Here is a 22,096-nt window from a genome sequence, read left to right as displayed (position 1 = left end):
TTTATAGGAGTGAAGAGGATAATTTGCAGTTTGCAGACAACAAACCCATCGAAAATACTTTTCTCGTAATTTAAGAAACTTCACTTAGCATGGATCTGTGGACTACATGTTTAATTTTATTGTGATATTGATATTCTGCTACCTGAGTAAATAAATGGGAGATATGATTGACATTTGTCAGTTTTGAGTTGACAGTTCATGTTTAAAATAATATTTTGTTTATATAGAGAGGACTTTAGAAGGAAATATTTAGTTTGGGAAAAAATCGTTATATTTTAGCTGCTGCCATGATTAAAATTTAATTTAGATTTTTTCCTCGGTTATGAACTGACAGCATAAATCTTGTCGGTTAATCTCCTTTCTTACAATGATAATAATTTATAATTTCTTATAAATTTCTCTAATTTTTTCATTTCTATAAGAGAATCGGTATTTGTTGAAGGTTACCATATTTATACCTTTTACTGATTTACATTTGAATCTTAGGTTGTAGATTGAGGTGATTTAAAAAAATTTAAAAAAAACATAAAATTTGAAAACAAGTAATACAGTTTTTAGGAATCAATCATTATTATTTGACGAAAAATCAAAAACATTTTTGTTTGAATTTTGTACATATAGAATAGTAAAAAATGATGCTGTTGTTTATTAAAAAGTAATTAGTATTTTCAATACTAATAATTTTTCATTCTTCAAAATATTTGGAATTTTGATACCTCATCCATTCATCAAAAAGTATATGTAAATATTTTTTTGAATATTACAGTGTTTACAAAATAAGTTAATTTGTCAGTAATAGTATATTAATAGTTATGGAAAACTAAACTCACTTCAAAGTATTAAGTATACCAGTAGTTGACAAATATTTTACACTCTCAATAGTGTATAGTAGGATATTCTTTATGTACGTCCATATATTCTTCTTCAGGATTTCTTATAGTGCTAACTTTCATTACCACGTCAAATTTGCGGTACAAAACCCGAATCCATTATATATATGGACTAGAAGTTTAACCTCCAAAGGTGTTTTGCTTTATGGCTTTCTGCAAACAAACAAGATCAATTATAAAACTTGTCGATTGACTAACATAAAAGAATATTTTAGTCCTGGTGAGACTTCAAGGTCCCCATTAACAAACTAGAGCTTTATTCACCAGGTCAACTCTCCTAATAGTTCGAACTTTTTAAAGGTGATACCACAACATCAAAAAATTGTAAGTACCATGGCGCAGTCCGCTTTGCAAATTTTTTGTAACTTTCAATAATTTTTGGGCTTCCTCAAGCTTTCCACTGTTTATTTTCGTACCGAAATAAACTTCTCTTGTCCTAAATAGTCATCTTGTTCCTTTATGATAACTTTGCAGCTTCTAATTTCTTATTGTCAGTTTCAGTCGCTTCAGTGGCTTCACAATATTTTTTCTATTGATTGGATTAAACGCTTATTGGAAATCTAAACACAGCGTTTACATATCAATCTGGTGCTCATGTGATTTTTCCACTCTCTGGTTAATGGTAGGTCATGCAAATTGTGGATTTACATGACTTGCCATTAACGAATAATTTTAAAGACTATGATATACTGACCAGCAAAGGAGAAACTGAATAATTCACAATCAATAAAAGAGTGAGACAAGGTGACTGTTTCATCATTCAATCTAAAGCTAAAGCATGTAGTAAAAAATTTTAGTGAAGGAAATTCTGGTAGAGGTCAAAAAATAGCATGCGCGGACGACGTAATTTTAATTAAAAAAATAAGAAACATAATGGAAAGTATGTTGAAGAAACTTACAAAAGAGGGAGTGGAAATGTGATAGAAATAAACAAAAATTGAGGTATGCAAGCAATTCAGAATCAAAACTTCAAATATATAAGAATTAAGATAAGAGTAATGGGGAAAGATGATCAGAAATAGAAAAAAAAAATATAAGCAACCTATAGCATATCGTTCGAATAAGAAGATGAATTCCAAGGAGTAGGCTTCAGAATCAGCCGACAGGGGTGATTTGTTGTAGGTTATACCTCGGAATTGAATAATTTCTTAGATTAATTAACGAATAACTACCCTACGCAACACCCTCTCTTGATAATGAATTAAAAGTGGAAGCGGAAATGTCGGGAAAATTTAAATTCTCTGATTTTGCAATACACTCGATCCTGTATCTATTTAATTCTCCTAGTTCAATATTTTCTCCAGTTCAGCTATAGCATCTAAATCTTTTTATAACTTTTCTTTTTCTTCAAATAAACTATCAGTAATTTCCTGTTTTGTCATTTTTTCATTAACTGTCGGGATATTCTTTATATCTTTAGTTTAATCTAAAGTACTAGCGGTCACTTCATATGAATTTCTGGCAGGTGAAATGGTTGCAATAACTACTGATTTCGTATGTCCTCCCAAATAATCTTTGAGGGGAATTTTGAATCTCTATAAAGAATATGTTTTTGTGATTTGTCAACTAAAGCTTGAATAACTCTACCAAGTGTTAAAAGAGATTTGTTAATATTTCCCACCTACATTAACCTCTAAGTTCAATTTTCCAGTTCCATAGGTTATATCACATTTACATATAGCTCAATCTAGGTTTAAAAACTGTTTGAAAGCTGCATTTCCTATCTTTTAAAACCAATTCCCTGGGTCTATGATTGATATTTTGTTCCTCTTCTTGTTTACTTGAAGGCCTTATACGAACAACCCCCATGTATAGTGCTTATATTTAAAAATATAGTTGAATCCAAAAGTGATGTTTTCCTGAGCCATTGAGCAAAATATTGACACATTAGTTCCATTAATTTTTGTTATGTACAATTATTGCTTAGAAGATACTAGTAGTTTTGCTTTTTGCACATTATTTCACAGCACGTTCATAAAACTACTGTTGAATATTTTGTATTCCAAAATATTACTTTTTGGAAGGTAAATAGGTGAGTTGGATAATATTATGCAAGAAAATACAAGTTTTCTGTATTTCACAGCATTGTATGGCCTTAGTAATTTTAGATCAAACTTTTCTTGTTTAATGGGTCAAAGTCAAAGATATACGAGAAAATTATAATTTTTATCCCGATTTGAAATGTATTTTATATGACTAAAATGCACGTTATTGTCGAAAATATTTAACATAAAAAATAAATAAAAACATAATTTATTTTGATATTTTTCTTTAATCGACTGTGTACAATTTCTGTATTTAGAATAATAATTTTTCTAATAATATAAATTTTAGTCATCAAACATTTTAAATCAGTTCTCGATGTAACGTGTAATCCCACAAAATTTCCAATTTATCTTGGAACAGATAAATAGATTTAAGAATATAATTGTTAATGATTGTAAACAATTATATATGACATAAAAGTGAAATTTTCTTTTTTTTGTGATAATTTTTTAGTTGTATTAATTTTATTTGTATAAAATTTGTGTGAATATGTATATATGCAGAAAGTAAGGTATTATGTTGTGGTAAGAAGAACATCAATCTAGTTATTGTTTCATGCAACGGTCTTAAATTTATGACAAAAAATAAATGGAACAATGAGGTGTGTAGCTACTCACCGACCTCAAAGTAAAAATTGTGATAAAATACGTTTTTTTTTGTGAAAACGGTTGGTAATTAGCTAAACAGCATCACATTGCAGAAAGATATAAAACTAACAATTTACTCAGATAATGAACGTTGTCCATATAATAAGGTTCCCAAGGAGTTGTGGCCCTAGAAACGCTGTCAAGCGGAAGTTTTAGTAGACTGACGTGTAGCTGGGCTCCATTTTTCCCAGTTCCCGTCCCACGCTTCCATTCGATTCTCACATCAAAACGTTTTGAGTGGTAACATTCATTCCTAACTGTCAGTCTCACACAACTCCCTTTCAGCCTAGACCCACCCAGTGATTACCATATCTTCCTTGAATTAAAGAAACTTTGAGCGGGACGACGAGGAGCTGAACGAAGAGGTTTTAAGCTATCTTAACTACAAGCAAGCTAATAACTATTTTTCATTGTGAAAATTCATTGGGACACTTATTTATGGATAAAATATGACATAAAATATGGATCAAAACAATTTCATGATACAGAGAAGAATTATCTGTAAACTGATCGCAGTGATATTTTTTTAAATCTAAATTAAATGTTCATTTTAGTATTTTCTGTAATTGTTAGTTTACCAAAATACTTACTATGTACTCAATAAATCGTTAAAATTGGTCCTATCACTGCCAAATCACGGTTTTAAAGGTATGTTACCAAAACTTTTATGTGCTGGTACGAATTTTTATACTTTATCACAGTCTTGGTGGTGACTACCTGTACAATGTATGTTTATTTATTTACTAGTTTGTTTACAATGCTATTCATTTATATGAATTGGTGTGTTCTACATGTTTCAAATCTGAATGTGTGAACCTTCACTGGAGCAGGAATTCCATTATTAAGCCAACTTTGCAATTGTTAATGCAATTGGGAGGCAAAAATAAGCAGATGAATAATAGAAAATAACAAGTTAGTTATAAAATAATTTGTCCACAGATTGATGATAATTTCTTACAATATTTAGTAAAGCCTGAATTTGAATGGTGTTTTTAAAAAAATGTGTTATTTTTTGTTTCATGAAATTGTATAAAGTATGATATTTTTATCAGCAGGATGTATTTGTATGGAACTAATTTAATCTAAAAATGTTCTACAAATTTTTTATAACAATGCCAAGTGCAATAATAAATTAGTAAAATCCATATTTTGTTTAATTTACTCAGCGTGAATAATTTTCACGTGCTTATATCAATAAATGGGATTCCATACTTTACTTTTGAAGTGACCACGTGTGAAATTACTTTTTTTTTTAAATATAAATTAAATCCTGTATTTTCGAACAGCTAAGTCGTTAGTGGTGCAGCTATGACCTAGAACACACAATAAGTTTACAACTTAAGTTCCTCATCATTGCTTGACTTATTCATTAATTTCCATAGTATATAACCCAACTTCCTAACCCTAACGCATTCATGTCATTATATTCGGGGGCCCTTGGCCTCCACATCCTAAGCCACCTTATAAACTACCAAGAACACAATAAAGAATTATGAAGTATACGATAAAGCCCCGTACATTGTAGTAGAAAACAAAAATATTAAGGTAATTTTAAAAGTATCAAAAAAATTACCTGAATAAGGGAGCAGCTAGACATCTGTCACAACTAGGTCAGAATTGAAGTGTCACGAACGTAGCACTGCTGACTCCATAATTAGCTCCTTGTTGTCAGGGAGAATTGGAAACAACTGAAAATAGCAATCAAATGCCTACAGCTACCACAATTAACCTAAGAGGTGGGGTCTATTCAAGATAATGAAATGGAGGGCAAAGGAAGCTGATTGGAATAAATGGACGAAGGCATTGGAAAGCATTGAAATAGGCTTAAAATATGATAAGTGGGAAATGAAAATTTCTACTTACTTTCTCAAGTTGACTTTTTTTACTTCTTACTACTACTACAAAAAAATGATACTGGAACCCTACCAAACTCATTCATACTAACCTATTAACTTCATCCGTAGGAACATTGCGTTTAGGCATTATTTAAAACAAAAAGTTAAATGTCAAATCACACTATATATAAAATGGAACCAATAACTAACGTCAAACTTTCCAAAAAATATACAAGAACACAACTTGCACTAAACTGAACAACTTACCAACTCATAAACATAAATATTAATCAGATATCTAAGTTGAAATTTCTGAAACCGTTAGTGATATTCACACTGAATAAACTGTTTACATCATTCACAATTACACTGATGCGATAAGCTACACCTTCACACTCACAAATTTAAAATATTGCAATTTTCTATTCTTGTTAAATAATGCACTATGTTTTTGACCTTTATTTAAAAATACTATAGAACTATTACATAACTAATTTAGACGTTTTTAAAAAGATAATTTTTCATTTTAAATAGAAATAGGGTTTAGTTACCCTGAATTGAGGGTAAACCAAAACAACAAATTCTTCGAGAACAGTTTTATTTCCCTTTTGTACAAAGTACTGAAAAAAAATTAAATATTAACTCCAATAGTACATGTGATATTCTCAAAAAAATTACACAATTCAATATGAAAATATACTCAATTACTTACATGACTAGCACCCAAAGAATACCAAAAATTTTATATTTGTATGACGAGATTTCATGAACAAATGATGAGAAAAAAAATATTACCCAAAACAGTTGAAAATTGAACTGTCCTTGTTTGAGAGTTTTACGAATTTTTTTGTATTTTTTCAACTTTTTTTTGGTCTTTTCCCTTTTGTTCACAAGTTGGAAAAGATTATTTTAAAGTTAGATGTTGCAATCATTTTTTTTGGTACGACGCTCGTCACTGTTGACAAGACAGAACATCGAATTTTAAAGTATTTTTTTACTTTTTAATTGTTATGAAGGAAAAATTTGCAGCAAGACATAAGGTCTTAAGACATTTCATGATCCGATAACAAAAATACAAATCAGTTTGTCGCCATTTTCAAACGAGTTTGAATTTGCTTATCTACAATTTACAAATCAGTATACAAACATCAAAGAGAATATAAAAAGTATCAAAAATGTTTTAGTTAACTCTCATTGAAAATTGCAGCGCCAAACTGCAGCAAACACATATTTTTTGCAAGTATTTTTTTTTGGTGAATTGACAAGAAATCCTTAGAGACAAATGGACTACATGAAATGCCTTTTTGTCTGCTATAGTTTACAAACTCACGCGCTAAACGTTGTTAACATAATTATGAATATTTTAGAGTGATGGACTTGAGCGCGATTACGCTTAAGCACTGCTCTCTGTAGTTGTATTCTGCACTGGTTGACTTTCCTGTAACAAAAATATTACATTCAGCTTATTTTATTCTCTTGTACAATATTATTATATTGGAAAAAAATTCACAGACACAGAGCTAAACATGTAAAATCTACCTTATTAGAGTCTACCAGTGTTAAGTTTCCATAGATTATAACAATTTGAGTATATCATTGGATTCCCATGCCACTTTACCTGAGTTTGGTGAAAATGAGTGTGAATATGACTTTCACTAATTTAATTTAAAAAAATATATATATACTGCCATAAGTTATAATTGGTATTATTAGAATCCTGTAGATTTTCAACTTAGTTCTTCTCATTATTATTAATTTGTTTTAAATGAACTTCAGGATCGCACAAATAAGATATATTACAACTTTGTAATGTGTCTTATATAAGTCTCCTACAATCTTCTGATGCAGGTATCTTCTTAAATACAGTTTAAGATTCATTAAAAACTATGGTGAGTTTTTACATTTTATTTCTACACCTTGAAAAAGTTCTATCAGTCTCTATTTCTTGCTATTATTGCAATATCATATGCATATGCACAAATCTGGGTCGATTTATTAAATATAGCATTCTCCAATCTATTTGCTTAATTACTTTTTGTAGTATTATAAAAAATTTAATTATATTTCCATTATATATGTTAATTTCATACCAATATGAGAAATGAAGATGGATTCAAATTATTTTAAAATATCTGTTTAAACTATTGAAAACTATCAGCAAACCATGAAATTTCCTTCCAATATAAGAATGAATTGTTTTGCAAAAATTTTCTATCAATTTTGAACATTATCTATTAATAATTATATATTTATAATGTAACAAGGTTACTATCAAACTCCATTCACAGAATCTAGTAAATTCTCATGGTGTTAGCGAATCCTTGTAATAATTTTGCACAGCCGAACACTTCAGTGCTAATGTTACAACACTGCCGTTGCCTTGGATGTGCACAAATATATAAAATTAAAAAAAAAAAAACGCGACATGCACCACACAAAACTTAACTACTTACTTCAACAGCTTTTTCAGATGCAGAATTTTCAGGAGCCTAGAATTCAAAGAAAATACTATTGTAAAGAGGGCGTGCAAAGAGAAACTGTTAGAAGCAGGTCGATAATTGAAACTTATCTATTCTTTGGTTAGTAGAATATGTAACTGTAATATTACACATCTATTCAATGATAATTGTAAATAAATTAATTAATATCATCATCATCATTATGCCTTCAAATTCTTAGAATATGGCTCATCATCAATATCTAGATAAAATAAATAAATTCTTGAACAATGACAATAATAAAAGTGGCATTTTTCCAATGGGTGTAACAAGTGATGAAATAATTTACAAGGAATACAGGTTTTCTTGAAAAATATTATGTTTATGAAAACTAAAATAAAAACGTTTTATGTGAACATGTAATGAGACTTATGACCTTCAGAAGTTTCTTTACACCAACCAAAAATTTTATGAAAAAGAGGGATGTTCGGTAAGTTTCATATTTAACCCCTTGGCAGTCGCGAGGCGCATTGCAACTTATTCTCAGATTTCTTTGCGCATGTTTTACATCGTTTACCCTCCATTGAGGTATGGAAATGAAAAATTGAAACAGTCTTGATTTACCAATATAAATTTGAATTTTTCAATTCAAATATTAATGTTACGAGTTACGAGAGCTTGAGGAAAATTTATCACATTTGGACGAACTTCGAGACGATGTTGATAATTTCAACAAAGAAAGTGAAGGTGACGATGAAGTTATTGAATAGAATTTGAGCAGTAGTGATTCAAAGCAATCTGATGATGAGGAGTGGTGGTTTTATATAGGAAAAAACACAGAAACGATTTGGAAAGGTTTTCCAAGAAAACTAGATGTAAAAATGTCTTGCCTCGGCTCCATTGGTCCTGTCAAGAATTCTTCAAATCAAAAAGAATTGTTAGCTTTCATAACAACATATATGATTGATAGTGTAGTAAATTGCACAAACATTTATATTCACAACAGAAGAACAAGTTTCCTTGTAAGAAAGAGACTGTAAACTAACTGACCATTCAGAAATACAAGCCGTATTAGGTGTACTTTTCCTCAAAACAATAAAGAATAAAGATAGTCATGTAAACAGTCAGTCATGAATTTTGGACCCCAGATGGAGCTGGAATGATTCAGATCAGATCAGAGATGTTTTTTTACAAAAGGTTTCAAACACAACTACTAGAGCGGAAGACAAAACACTGACAATTAGTTGCCACAAGAGATATATGTACACAACTTTTGTGAAAAGTTGTATAAATAATAATTTGAGGGCATATAATATGTCTAATGATGAAATGCTTCATAAATTTCGAGGCCACTGTACACTCAAATGGCATAAACTAGTTTACAAATAAGTATCATCCAATACAAACTTTCTATGAATATAATTGTGATAAAGAAAATGGATCTCAGCGCTCAATTTTAATAATAAAATTTTATTTGCAACATTGAAAGTTTGCACTTTAAATAATTTTTATTGAATTCTGACTAATTACAGACTATTCTACAGTTGTTAATATTATTTACAAATATATATTTTACATATTATATTTGGAATGTAACAAGGTTACTATCAAACTCCATTCACAGAATCTAGTAAATTCTCATGGTGTTAGCGAATCCTTGTAATTATTTTGCACAGCCGAACACTTCAGTGTAAACATTGTAATAACACTGCCGTTGCCTTGGGTGTGCCAATCATCCATCACCATTGTTATTAAAATCTATCTTTTATTTTATTTAACAAAATTTCCAAGTAATGTTTCAATATTCGAAGATATTTTCACAAATTTCAAAATTAAACAATATAATATACATACCTTGACATTCTGTTGGTTTCCTCCAGCAGAATCCGAATGAGAGTTACCGGTTCTTGGACGTGGTGGGCCACGTCTGCGGTAGCGTGGACGTGGTGGTCCACGTGGTCCACCTTCTTGACCGTTTTGCTCTCCAGCTTGGCCCTGGCTGTCCTGGGAACGTGGTCTAGGGCCTCCTTGGCCTCCACGAAAATTACGGCGGAAAAGTCCGCGCATGGGTCGACGACCACGGGGAGCATCGCCATTCTAATCGAAAAACAATAAATTATATGTATATTTTACTAGTATTTGAAAGGCTCAAAAACTTTTTACCTGATCTGGATCTCCTGGCGGTCCACGGTAGGGTCCTCTATAGTATCCTCTTCCTCCTCCATAGCCTCCACGACCTCGTCTGGGTCTAAAACGACGTGGTGGACCTTGTCCTTGGCCGCCTTGTCCACCTCCTTCACCTCCAGATTGTGCTCCATCCTATAGATAAAATTTTATTCAATAAAAACTGCTTTACTAAATATCCTGGAAACTAGTACCAAAACGGTAGAACCAAGTTGTTAAGATAAATGTTTTAACAATAAATTGAAAATTACTAACCTTTAATTCACCATCACTTTGACTTTCTCTTGGCGGCCCGCCGCCTCTGCTTACTCCACGGCGTCCCCGTCTTCCTCTAGGATAGTACCATTGACGATATCCTCTTCTACGATCGGCGGCATAAGGCGAGCCCCTTACTGGATCACCGTTAGGGCCAGTTACATTGGCTGCCTCATTCCCTTTTTCTCCAACCACTACACTAAACTCTACCACTTCGCCGTCACCGACGGATCGAACGGCCTTCTTCGGATTATTTTTTACAATGGCCGACTAAAACAGAATATATATTTTCAATGAAAATAATATCGTATATTTCATATATGAAATATCAAATTTCAAAATAAAGTGGTTTTACCCATTGTTACCAAAAATTTCAAAAATCATAATTTACTTTGCAAACGAGTGATTTGACCAGAAGATATAGTTGAGCAACAAGTTCCTAACTCTTTTTATAACCAACAACAGATTGCAATTTCCAATTTGTGTGGCTTATACCACAATTATCAATAAGTGGTATTTGTTTAAAAGAAATTCAACATTCAGTCAAAAAATGTTTTTGATAATTTACTTAAACAGATATTAATAACTTGATTTAAAGGACAATAAACAGACAATTTTTGACCTATCAAAAAGCACTTTCTCATAGTATTACTTCCTTATTGTATTGTAATGAAAGTTAAAAAGCACCCTCTCCAATTATATTCTATTAAGCATAACTAAATTATAATTATAGTTTCAGGAATTGAAAAGAGGATTTAAAATGCTCATTTATTATTTAATCTTACAGGGTGTATTTTCGACCGACAACGCTCTACTACAGAGAGATTTCAATAAATGATTCATTTTGATATAGGAAAACGAATCCTTACGGGGCCTAGTTACTGAGATATAGGGCGACAAATTTTCAAATCAAAATCAAAAATTTGCCATAAATCAAGAACGACTTTAAATTTTTTTTTTCAAATTTGGTGACCAATATGCTCCTTAGTTAAGTGACATTTTGACATAAAGCTGTCAAGGTTAGTTGTCACTTTTATCCCCCTATTTTTTACGCCACGGGAGGAAATTCTTTTTGTCATTTTCTTTTAAATTGCCTTATTATTTTTAGTTAAAAAACGGTGTATTGGAGTAAGCGGCTAACAGTTTGAACATATGAGATAATGAATAATTTTTATTTGTTTTGAAATACTTAAATTAAATGAATTTCTACAACACTGTTCATTTTGGCTCCATAAAAGGATATTAGTTTTTTAATTGAAAATTAAAACGATCAGGAAATATAAAACAACTAACCCTGACAGTGCGCCACTGGTTAAATTTTTCAAAAATTTGTTTATGTCAAAATACTACTTTATTAAGAAACATATTGGCTACCAAACTTGAAAAAAAAATTTAAAGGCATCTTGATTTATGGCAAATTTTTGATTTTGATTTTAAATTTTGAACATTCTATATCTCAGCAACTAGTCCCGTAAGGGTTTGTATTCCCATATCAAAGTGAATCATTTATTGATATCTCTCTGTGGTAGAGCGTTGTCGGTAGAATATGGAAGCACCCTGTATAAAAGTTCGCTACTAAAAAGTTAGGGGAAGACTTGTCACAAAGCTATTTCAAAAGAGGGTTCATTGGAAGTCTTGAAAAACCAGTTTTATACCTGGTACAAATAATAAATTAATGCCACCTGCCTATTGATGAAGCATCTTTAGAAAAACTGCACTTTCTAAATAAAAAGCATCACTTTTATTTATTAGAAGAAACTGTAAACTGGTTTGAGATTTTTCAATCGATCACCTTTATAAATTATATGAAAAGATGTGGAATTTTGAAATGCCTTAAAAGAACAGTGACACCATGCTTCATTAAGATATTTTTAAATTAGGCAATTGACACCAAACTGTATTAGCTCATTTATAGAGGCTTTTCATTCGTGCATGTTGATTGGAAATGAAGAACATTCACTCTGTTAAAGATAAACCGAAATATTAAGTAGTCACCTGACAAGCCATTTGACTCCCTAAAGATTAATTTTTTTCATGATTTATAAGACATTTTCGTTATAATAGACTAATATCCAATGAATTCGACAATACGACTGTCAATAAAACAGCAATTATTCGTATAAACTGTTTTCAATTATGAACATAATGGTGGTCATAATGAATGATACTAGCTATTTACATCTATCTTCAATGAATTCTTTGGAGAAAATTTCAATTTCCTTCCTTCATTTTGATAAATAGCTATAATGATTAGCAATACTTGAAAGCGTAAAAAAATCCCGTCTATACTTTTAATTGCCACTAACCACGATTTAAAAAAAAAATGATACAACAGACACAACTAAATAGAAAAAGTAATTATTTTACCTTTATTACAGTTTTTATCTTTAGGTAATTAGTTTATATCTAATTAATTTAATTGAACTATTAAAATGAGGGAAACATAAATATCTAGTAAGTAATTAGTTCGTTTTTTTTATTTTCTCAATTTAGTATAGTGCAATTAGTCCGGCAGCTATGGGGGTCCCGTAGCCGTTCATATTCCCCCCAGTTTTAGAGCGTTTTTCTATGTTTTTTGATGCATAGAATCGATTTTTCGAGGGTGTCGAGCTCAAATCTGATCGAGTAATTTGTTATATAATTGTTTATAAAGCTATAATTCTTAAACAAGAGATATGAAAAAAAGTTACAAATAAAAACAATTCGTTTGAAAAAGATCTACATAAAAGGTCTCTACAGTTTTTTTCTAAAAATCAATATTTAAAAAGTTAAGTCCATATAATGCAAAATTGACGTTTATCGATCATTATTTAGTTAATAAATGACGTAGGAAGATCTGAAGTAGCTCATTTTAAACTTTAAAGTTTAAGCTTCAAAATGAGATGTGGCGTACTATGTAAATATTATCTGTTAAAAAGTTACTGAAGTTTGAATGTACAAATTTTCATGAAAAAAAAACCCGTCATTTGTTTGTGTTTTAAGGGTATATAAATTTAAAAAAAAAACGAGATGCACCTTATAGTAGCTTAAAGTGTCAATAAGAACATTTTCACCACTTCCAATTATGTTTTCAACCCTTATTTGTAAAATTATGCAGGTTTTACTTTTTACTACTACATAATTTCTCAAGCAGTTTTTGTGATCAAACACTTCTGCTGCAAATACACCAGCTGCACTGTTTAAATTTAAAGACCTTTTTGTAGATCTTTTTTTTGAGAATTATAGTTTTATAAACAATTACATTTTGTATCACAAATTACTCGATCAGATTTGAGCTCGACACCCTCGAAAAATCGATTCTATGCATTAAAAAACATAGGGAAACGCACTAAAACTGAGGGGAGTATGAACGGCTACGGGACCCCCCGTATCTGCCGTACTAAATACAACTTTATACATTTATATTCATATTCAATCGTTTATCTAGATGAAGCAACTATATGAGAAAAAAAATCGGTGGAGTGAAAACTACTTGATTTCACTCAAAACTCCTTTATTATTCCTCTGAATTATATATATATATATATATATATATATATATATATATATATATATATATATATATATATATATATATATATTATTATATAGATTAATATCCATCCCTATATTCGAATTTTTGAAAATAAAAGTAGAGACCTCCATAAACAAATGAATTAAATTACTTCACAACTATTAACCAGTCAAGTTTGAATACAAATATATAAATACATAATTAAAACATTCATCAATAAACACTAAAACAAACAAAGTATGGAATTATCTTATCTGGATTTTCCAGTGACCTTTAATTTTATCATACAGCAACAAAACATAACATTTGAAACATGTATTATAAAATGTGTTCCCCATAAAACAGCCAGTAACATATTATTAAGTACAAAATGTTACATAATCGGCTGCCTCGTGGAGTTATTGTTATATAGCACACTTATGACTCAGTCATCTCTTAAAAAGACAAAGATGGATCTAAGGAGTGTGCAAAAATAAATACCTAACAGCTTAAATCATTTCAAATTATAAATAATAATTTTGTTTCATCATAAATCCAATATTTTTAGAAATTTTAATATTTAAATAAGTTTCAAATTTGCCCGTTTCTTCTGAAGATCTAAAGATTCGCCAGAAACAATACTAGAGGGATGTATACATTGGGGTGGGCTAAATTAGTAGATTATTTTTTTTATTATTTATTTTAAGAATTATGTTCAAGAAAAAATTATATATATATTATATATATATATATATATATATATATATATATATATATATATATATATATATAATATATATATATATATATATATATATTATTATATATATATATTATATATATAGTTCTTGATATATATAATTACCAATTTGTAAACAAATAGTTTCAAATGAAAAATTTTTAGATAAGATAAGCCAAAAATAACTAATAAATTATATGTATTTAATTCGACACATTTGGTAAACAAATACATCAATATCTAGGAATATTCTATTGGAACAAAAAAGCTTCTTTAATATTTACCCATTGAAAATATTTGAAAAGTATATTGTTTGTTTGGACTACATTTCAAAATTTAATATAATATCAAACAATAAATATTAATGTGCACTCCAACTATCAAATATAGTTCACAAATAAAATAAAAAATACTCACTTGATGCACAAAGACGTCTTCTTTGGTATCATTTCTATTAATGAATCCATAGCCACTTTTGACATTAAACCATTTTACTGTGCCAGTTACCTTCGTTGCTGTAGAAAAGACAATGCAAATCATATTCCAAAATAAAATCTAATTCTGCGAGTACAATGTTCAAGAATTTACACCAACACATCGAAAAAGAAATAAGCTATAGTGGATTAATAATCAAGAATGTAATATGATGAACAAATCAGGATATAACTATACAGCACTACTCAAATTGTTGAAATCTTCATATAAAAATAAAACTGGACCACTCCAAAATAAATGCTATACAAAAAATTGGGCTACCAACATATAAAGAAAAATTTCTAGTACCAACTTGAACTGACAAAAAAATTCCAATAAAAACTGAAAAATAAATAAAAGAAATTAATAAATTGAATTTGAAAAGCACACATACTTGGAACAGAAAAATTTATAGGAAACTAAATATAAATAGATGCGAACAAAAATAGTGAAAGGGAATAGATATGTGAAAAAAAGTAATAAGTTGTTGAATCTTTGAGAGTTCACTATTTCATACAATTCTAATCTCCTAAGTGATCTAAATACTCCAACAAAATAAAAATTCATCATTTTAAAAACACTCAATTTTTTTATTTTGAACAGTTGTTATTCAAATTTTCATAGATTATCTAAAAATATGCAATGATGACAACACAGTTTAATGAACTTAAAAAATATACATACAAATAAGCAAAGTTTGAGCATATATTTATTTTTAAATTTCATTCTAGGACTTTGTACTAGTTCAAGGTTGGCACAAACTTTGGATAAACCATTAATATATGGGATTAATTAGCTAAATTAATGTCTGAACCATTTAAAAAATAATATTGAAATCCCAAAAAGTACATAGCATAATTAAAATGTTAGAATAAAAAAAAAATGTTGTGGTTGAAAGACAACTAAGAAATGTTATTAAGCTGAAAAATCTGAAATCTGGAAATCTGAAATATCTACAATGTGATAAAATTCTAAATACATCGAAATATAAAAAATAGTAAACCAAGCAAGGTAAAATCATCAGAAAAGTTTGGGGGGAAAAAAAGACAAATTTATACTCAAACGAATTATTTTACAACACTAAATAATGTGTGTCTAAAAATTTGAATTAAACTGTTAATAGGACATAAAATTATGATTTTAATGAGAGGTCGATAGATTATGAATAAATGGAAAAATCACTTCTGGTTTAATAAACGAGGATGGATAAAATGATATAAGAAAAGGATAAACAGAACTAAAGATTGAATGCACAAAGCTATTAAAAGTCTAAAGAATACAGCTCCAGGATACAATTAGATTTCAAAGCAAATTAGAACATGGAAATAACATAGACAAGATACTAATGAACAGGCACAATGAAATGAAAGCTCTCAAGGAATGGAAGAAATCATTTCCAGAAAATGGATAACTATTACACATTTTCAAAATTTGATTAATATTAATTAAATGGTTCAGTCTGAACCAGGGCATTTTTTATTCACTAATGTCAACTACAAGGGCATGATGTTTTTAGAAATCCTTAGTAAATATAAAAATTGCACTTGTATAAAAACAAGGTAATTTATTATCACTTTAAAATGAAAAAAAATCTTGTTATAAATTTTTTGTGTAAATATAACAATATTTGAAAACTAAGTGAATTAGACAAAAAATTATAATTCGATTTGAAGCAAATTTGATCGTTTTATATCATTTACAATGTTAAAATTTCTCCAAAGTTTTAAACTCTACACATTTCTACCCACGCTTGACTAACTTTTTTTGGCGATATTCTACAAAATATAGAAATAGGCTAATTTTAATAATGATACTATTATTAAAAGATACATAGAATTCAATAAGTAGAACATGAATAAGAATACAAAATATAAATTCAGTAATAACTATTTACTTATAAAAATGTATGACAAGCAAGTAGAGTCAATAGCCTCGAGACAAAATGTCGTTTGAATAGTAATTTTAATGTTTAGGTTTTGAAAAAATGTTAAATTCAATAAAATGAGTTTAATAGTTGAAAAAAAAACTAATACTTAAGTATATGCCACAAACATAAGCTATAAAACTATTAAATATTACTTTTCCCGACCATGTGCTCGTTAAATAGAAATATGGATGCCACCAAGATGAGCGAGGAGGGTAAGTCAAACTGAAAATTGTCAATTTTATATTTTAAAAAAGTCTTACCAAGTACTTCCTTCTGTTTTGGGACTGCCTTAGGTTGTTCTGGCGTTGCTTGTTGTTGCTCCGCTTCAGCCATGATGGTCGGGCCGGTGGATGATGTTATACCGCTACCTCACCTTAGATGTTACTTCCTTCCTATCGAATTCAGTTGTTCAAAGATCTTGACGATTTGAGTTTTGTTTTCCCTTAAATATACTCGGTTTCCATGATCAAAGACGTGTAGTTAATAGCATATCTCTTTTTACTGCCACAGTTTTAGCCAAGTAAAAGTGGGACGTATTTCTGAGCTTATTTCAAAAGACGCATGCGTTGTTTATTTTCTTAGCGACATTCATAAGAGGAGCTCTGATTGGTCAAACGAATTGGCTTGGGGTATGTTACGTATGTATTTATATAAATGAAATAGTACAGAAATCAAAATAGAAATATGTAAGGATGTAATGGACGCGTTGTAAAATATTTGATAATAAATAGATATTTAACTATATTTCCTATATACATGTACATTCACTAACAGCTAAATAGAGAAAGATACCTTTCTGTTTTGAACTGATATCTAGGATTATTAATATATTTTATCTATTGGTATCATGTACAATTATGTAGGGTACGTTCCACTCAACGCTTGCAAAGCTAACTTCCGCGACCGTTGAAATTCCCGTATCTTTAATTTAAAAAGCCTTGAGCGTTGTGTGCGAAAGAAAATGTGTAGTTTGGTAAGAATATTTCACATAAATTGGAGGAATATATGATTTAGCAACGATTAATTTGGGGATTGCATCAGTGACTTATTTCGTACTAATGGTTAAATTTTTTGGGCGAAATCGGCGCGATACTGTCGGTATCGCGTGACATCATATATAACGTAGAGCGTTTGCTCGCGAAAGCCACGGGTCGATAAAAGCATGAATTAAAAGTTCTTTCAATTCAATGGATACAAGCATGTATATAATCTTTAGATAGAAGGCACAAAACATACGCATGGTATATTCTGTGATACAATATACACAAAACTTTTGCACATGTACAAAAGGAGTCTCTATAACCTTTTATTTCAACGATAAATTGATGTAGTTCTGTGATATTTTATGTATTTCTGGTATTAATATTGCTTACTTTTGTTGGTGGCCAGATCGACTTAAACTTTTTAATGTACCTTGGTTAATATAAATTCATTAACAAACTTTATGTTCTTTGGCAAATTTTAAAAGAAAAATCATTTCTACTAGTTTTTCTTGGTTTAGTTGAAAATGTATGTGAAAATTATTTTTTAAATAAACGTGACCCAGTTTTAAGATGCTTTTTATCGTGAATTCAAGAAACTGCGAAATCAGAACTGGGTGGAAATGAATAACATAGAATACAGTAAATGATCTGCGAAAATATATTAGTTCTGCCACGTATAATTTAGGGCACCGGCATAGAAAATCCGACATGCTGAATAACAACTGAAATGGCATTTCTTCTTAGGTTATATTATTTGTTGGGCACTGGGTATTCAGTAGTGTTTGTTTACATAAATTATTTAACTAATTGGTACCATAACCGACTAAATAAATAACGAAGTACGGATGGTAACCTAAGCAGATGGATGTCTGTGCCGCTCCCATGTAAGGATAAGGCTGAATATAGAGTGAAACTATAAGACTATCTCACAGTTCCCAAGAGGGTATGTTATCAGATGAAATGTCTTGAACTTGAAAAAAACATGAAATAAACAATGAGATGCAACTAATCAAATATACTCATACAATGTTAATTTCGCACATTTATATATATATATATATATATATATATATATATATATATATATATATATATATATATATATATATATATATATATATATATATATATATATATATATATATATATATATATATATATATATATATATATATATATATTCTCAATTTAGTTATTTAAACTGATATAGATCTTTTCCTTAAGTTTAAATCTCGTATAAAATTTGATATGCTGATTGAATACATTACTTGTTATCCTGTCATTAAGGATATTTTAGTTTTATTCTAGGAAATGTGGGCATAAATTTAAAAGGCATTGATGCAGGGAAAAGTATTTATTAAAAAAACTTCCTGCTACATGGTTGACAAAAACACAATACCGATCTATATATTTTATCCATATACGAATTTCATATGACATATTTATAATACACCTCTATGCTACATTATATACAAAACAAAAATTATCACGACCCCAAGGCACATCCTGGCAGTGTAAACAGTAAGCAACAAAAAATGATATTACCCATTACAGAAGTTTAGAGTATTTTATTACTTTCTATATGTCTATTGGAGTCAGTAAAACAAACTTCTGTTAAAAAATACACTTTGAAGCATATATATATATATATATATATATATATATATATATATATATATATATATATATATATATATATATATTGTTTTATATTTATATAGTAAAGAAATACACCTTTTTGACATCATTTTCTAGCAATGCATCTCAATGGCTTATTAATAAAATTTCAACAGTTGTAGTATCTTTCCATAAAATCAAAAAATAAATGCTCTACAGAGTGAACTGCCATAAACCCATTAAATCACACTATTTTTTAAACTAAATTCCATCATGTTTTGCTTATTCATACTCAAGGCATCAAATTTTTTATCCCAGCAGTTTTTCATAATTGAAGATTTCATTTCTTCCCAAGGCCATGCAAACCAGTAGAGGAATCATGTTTGTTTTGAAAAACACTTTTTGTAAAACATTCAGTGATCTCTTGGTCAAGAGGTTTTTATGTTTGTAGGTGTAGGTTAATATTATATCTTCATGTTGTAAGATCTGATGGTGTGTTGGAACTTTGTCTTTCAAAAGAACTTTTCTTGAAGATTTTTTGAAATGAAGAGTGATTCTACTCTTTGAATAAAATATTTTTGAAACTATTCCATAAACAAGTTACTGGGTAACTGTGATCTCTTCCGACTCTTGTAATAAACTAGAGATGTATTCTAAGCAGTATCTTTGGATTTATTGATTTTCCAATCACAATAGATTTTATGAAATGGTTTCCTATAGGAATAAAGGAAAATTGGTTTATTCATTTTATTCTCAAAATGTCTCCCGGGCCGCATACGCAAATGTTTTAGGTGGAGTTTCTTTTCTGCCAAGAAAATTTTTTAACAAAACTTACTATAAGTATCATTTTAAAGCATTTAGACAGTGAAGTTTGACAGTTAATAAAAGTTAATAGTATGAATAAATTGTCCCCTTTATTAATTTATTATTAATTTGCAAAATAACGAACACTAGTCTCCAAATAAATGTCAGATATGCGAAGAGTGCTAAATCAGTATGCATGCTGTGGCAGGTCGCCCCCCGAAGAGTGAAAGGAGTTACGTTTAATTCTATGTAGTCAGCCGACCACCTGCTTTATTAAAGTATGTTGCATACATTCAAGTAGGGATATGATTACAGCTGCTCGAAATTATAATTCTATCACAATACACAAATTCTGTTGATTATAGAGATTATAGATTCATATTAGAGATTAAAAGAATTGCTGGAAGAAACTGATGCAGTAAGCGGACCGGTTTTTATCCACCCTTGACCTATGCGATTACACTATGGGCATCCACGAACGACCCGTAGTGCCGCTGGTGCATGGAGGAAGAAGAAACTGCAGATCATATCATCTGTGAGTGTCAATCAATCACAGGAGCGTGGTCATGCACTTAGGCAAGCCTCACAGTTTGTCTAGTGACATCAAAAGGTTCAAGCCAATGTGCCTGATCGCTTGCCAAAGGTAATTTTAAGTGGGACACGGCCAATATGCTAAACGATCATCATCCCAAATATTGAATGGATGAATAATCTAAACGAACAAGCGTACTGCAGTATAAATGAACTGACTCATCAAACGCGACAGAATTTTTGCCACAACCCCAATTTCTCCTGTTGAATAATATGGGGCAGTCTAGGCATTCCTCGTCCGTTTGCCTAAATAGGCAGGTGACTATTTTAATATCTTACTTCATTTATTTTTGTAAGTTTAAGAAAAGTTTTACTGTAATAAGTTTGCAAACAATTTTATCCAAAATCATCAATAATAGGCCAAGCGCCGGGTGCTTTTTTTGCAAAGTTCTAGGCAACGGATTTTTTTTTTTTTGGAATTTGTTCAGATCCCGCAGATAGCTCCGCAATTTTTGGTGCATTTGCACAATATTATTTGAAACAAACTTGACGGTGCAGGAGCCATAGCAATGCGAATAGGAAGTCCTTGTACAGTTCGCTGCCAACCCAATTTTTCAGCATCATGATAAAATCCAAGCCAAGTTTGAACCTGGTAATATACTCTGAAAGAATGGTAGCGTGCCGTATCTCGTGTTGGAGGTAGAACTGATTGATTCAGTTTTGTCTGAATCGCAAATTTCCCGAAGCATTTGTAGCGAAACGAGTTAGTAGAGATTTCCGATTCGTCACCTACGTACAGCGCAATTAAAAAACGTTATCTGGCGTGAGCGATTATGTTTGGATCAACGTTACTTTCGGTGAACAACTCCACGGCTTTCAATAGAGTATTGTTGTTTTGTAACGTTGTAAGAACTTTGGATTTCCCCGTTTTATATGCAGCTGCTGTCGTGGCGCAGCCACTGAAAGCAAGAAGGAACAAAATGTTGTCCCTAACACTTTTAGACGCATGATTGAATGTCTCCTTAAGTATAAATGTAACGAGAAAATTTTTCCAATAAAATTTATAAGAAAGTTCATACTCTACAAATTCATTTATCACCATTTTGAATTTATCATGAACCGTTAACTATGTATTTAGCAAAAACTATATTGTAAAAAAATAGATTGGGAATGAACTATTATTTTGGCGACCTTTTACCCCCAATAACTTTTCAGTATGAGTTGGAATAAAAA

At 30.1% G+C, this 22,096-nt stretch overlaps 2 protein-coding genes across 11 annotated transcripts in view; one reads left to right on the top strand and one right to left on the bottom strand.

Moving 5' to 3' along the window:
• LOC130445526 (RB1-inducible coiled-coil protein 1) overlaps nt 1-6,283 on the top strand; it is a 62,927-nt gene extending 56,644 nt beyond the window's left edge. For all 9 annotated transcript variants that reach the window (XM_056781239.1, XM_056781191.1, XM_056781256.1 and 6 more), the window contains one exon: nt 8-6,283. In XM_056781239.1, the coding sequence (XP_056637217.1) occupies nt 8-13 (6 nt within the window). In that variant the 3' untranslated portion in view covers nt 14-6,283. The remainder of the gene's footprint in view (nt 1-7) is intronic.
• LOC130445579 (Y-box factor homolog) lies at nt 6,000-17,434 on the bottom strand. Of its 2 annotated transcripts, XM_056781292.1 has the most exons (7): nt 17,189-17,434; nt 14,945-15,042; nt 10,296-10,565; nt 10,020-10,175; nt 9,711-9,953; nt 7,872-7,907; nt 6,000-6,856 (listed from the first exon to the last, which is right to left on the bottom strand). In XM_056781292.1, exons 1-7 carry the CDS (start codon nt 17,259-17,261, stop codon nt 6,812-6,814), a joined length of 921 nt encoding a protein of 306 aa, XP_056637270.1. In that variant the 5' UTR covers nt 17,262-17,434; the 3' UTR covers nt 6,000-6,811. The 2 variants fall into 2 exon arrangements, with proteins under 2 accessions (XP_056637270.1, XP_056637279.1); XM_056781301.1 differs by lacking the exon at nt 7,872-7,907 and having other exon boundaries at nt 17,189-17,431.
• Between the last annotated feature and the right edge of the window lie 4,662 nt (nt 17,435-22,096).

Source organism: Diorhabda sublineata, chromosome 1, assembly GCF_026230105.1.
Source record: "Diorhabda sublineata isolate icDioSubl1.1 chromosome 1, icDioSubl1.1, whole genome shotgun sequence".
Lineage (NCBI taxonomy): Eukaryota > Metazoa > Arthropoda > Insecta > Coleoptera > Chrysomelidae > Diorhabda > Diorhabda sublineata.
The sequence above is the reverse complement of the archived record's forward strand: the minus strand, read 5'-3'. Positions and strand labels throughout refer to the sequence as shown.

Bases quoted from the DNA above. Each gene is read 5' to 3' on its own strand.
- LOC130445579 (XM_056781292.1), bottom strand. From the start codon at position 17,261: ATGGCTGAAGCGGAGCAACAACAAGCAACGCCAGAACAACCTAAGGCA. The intron at 15,043-17,188 runs GTAAGACTTTTT...TCTTTTCTACAG, and splicing joins AAAACAGAAGGAAGTACTTG to CAACGAAGGTAACTGGCACA. The intron at 9,954-10,019 runs GTAAAAAGTTTT...TTTTTCGATTAG, and splicing joins CGCCAGGAGATCCAGATCAG to AATGGCGATGCTCCCCGTGG.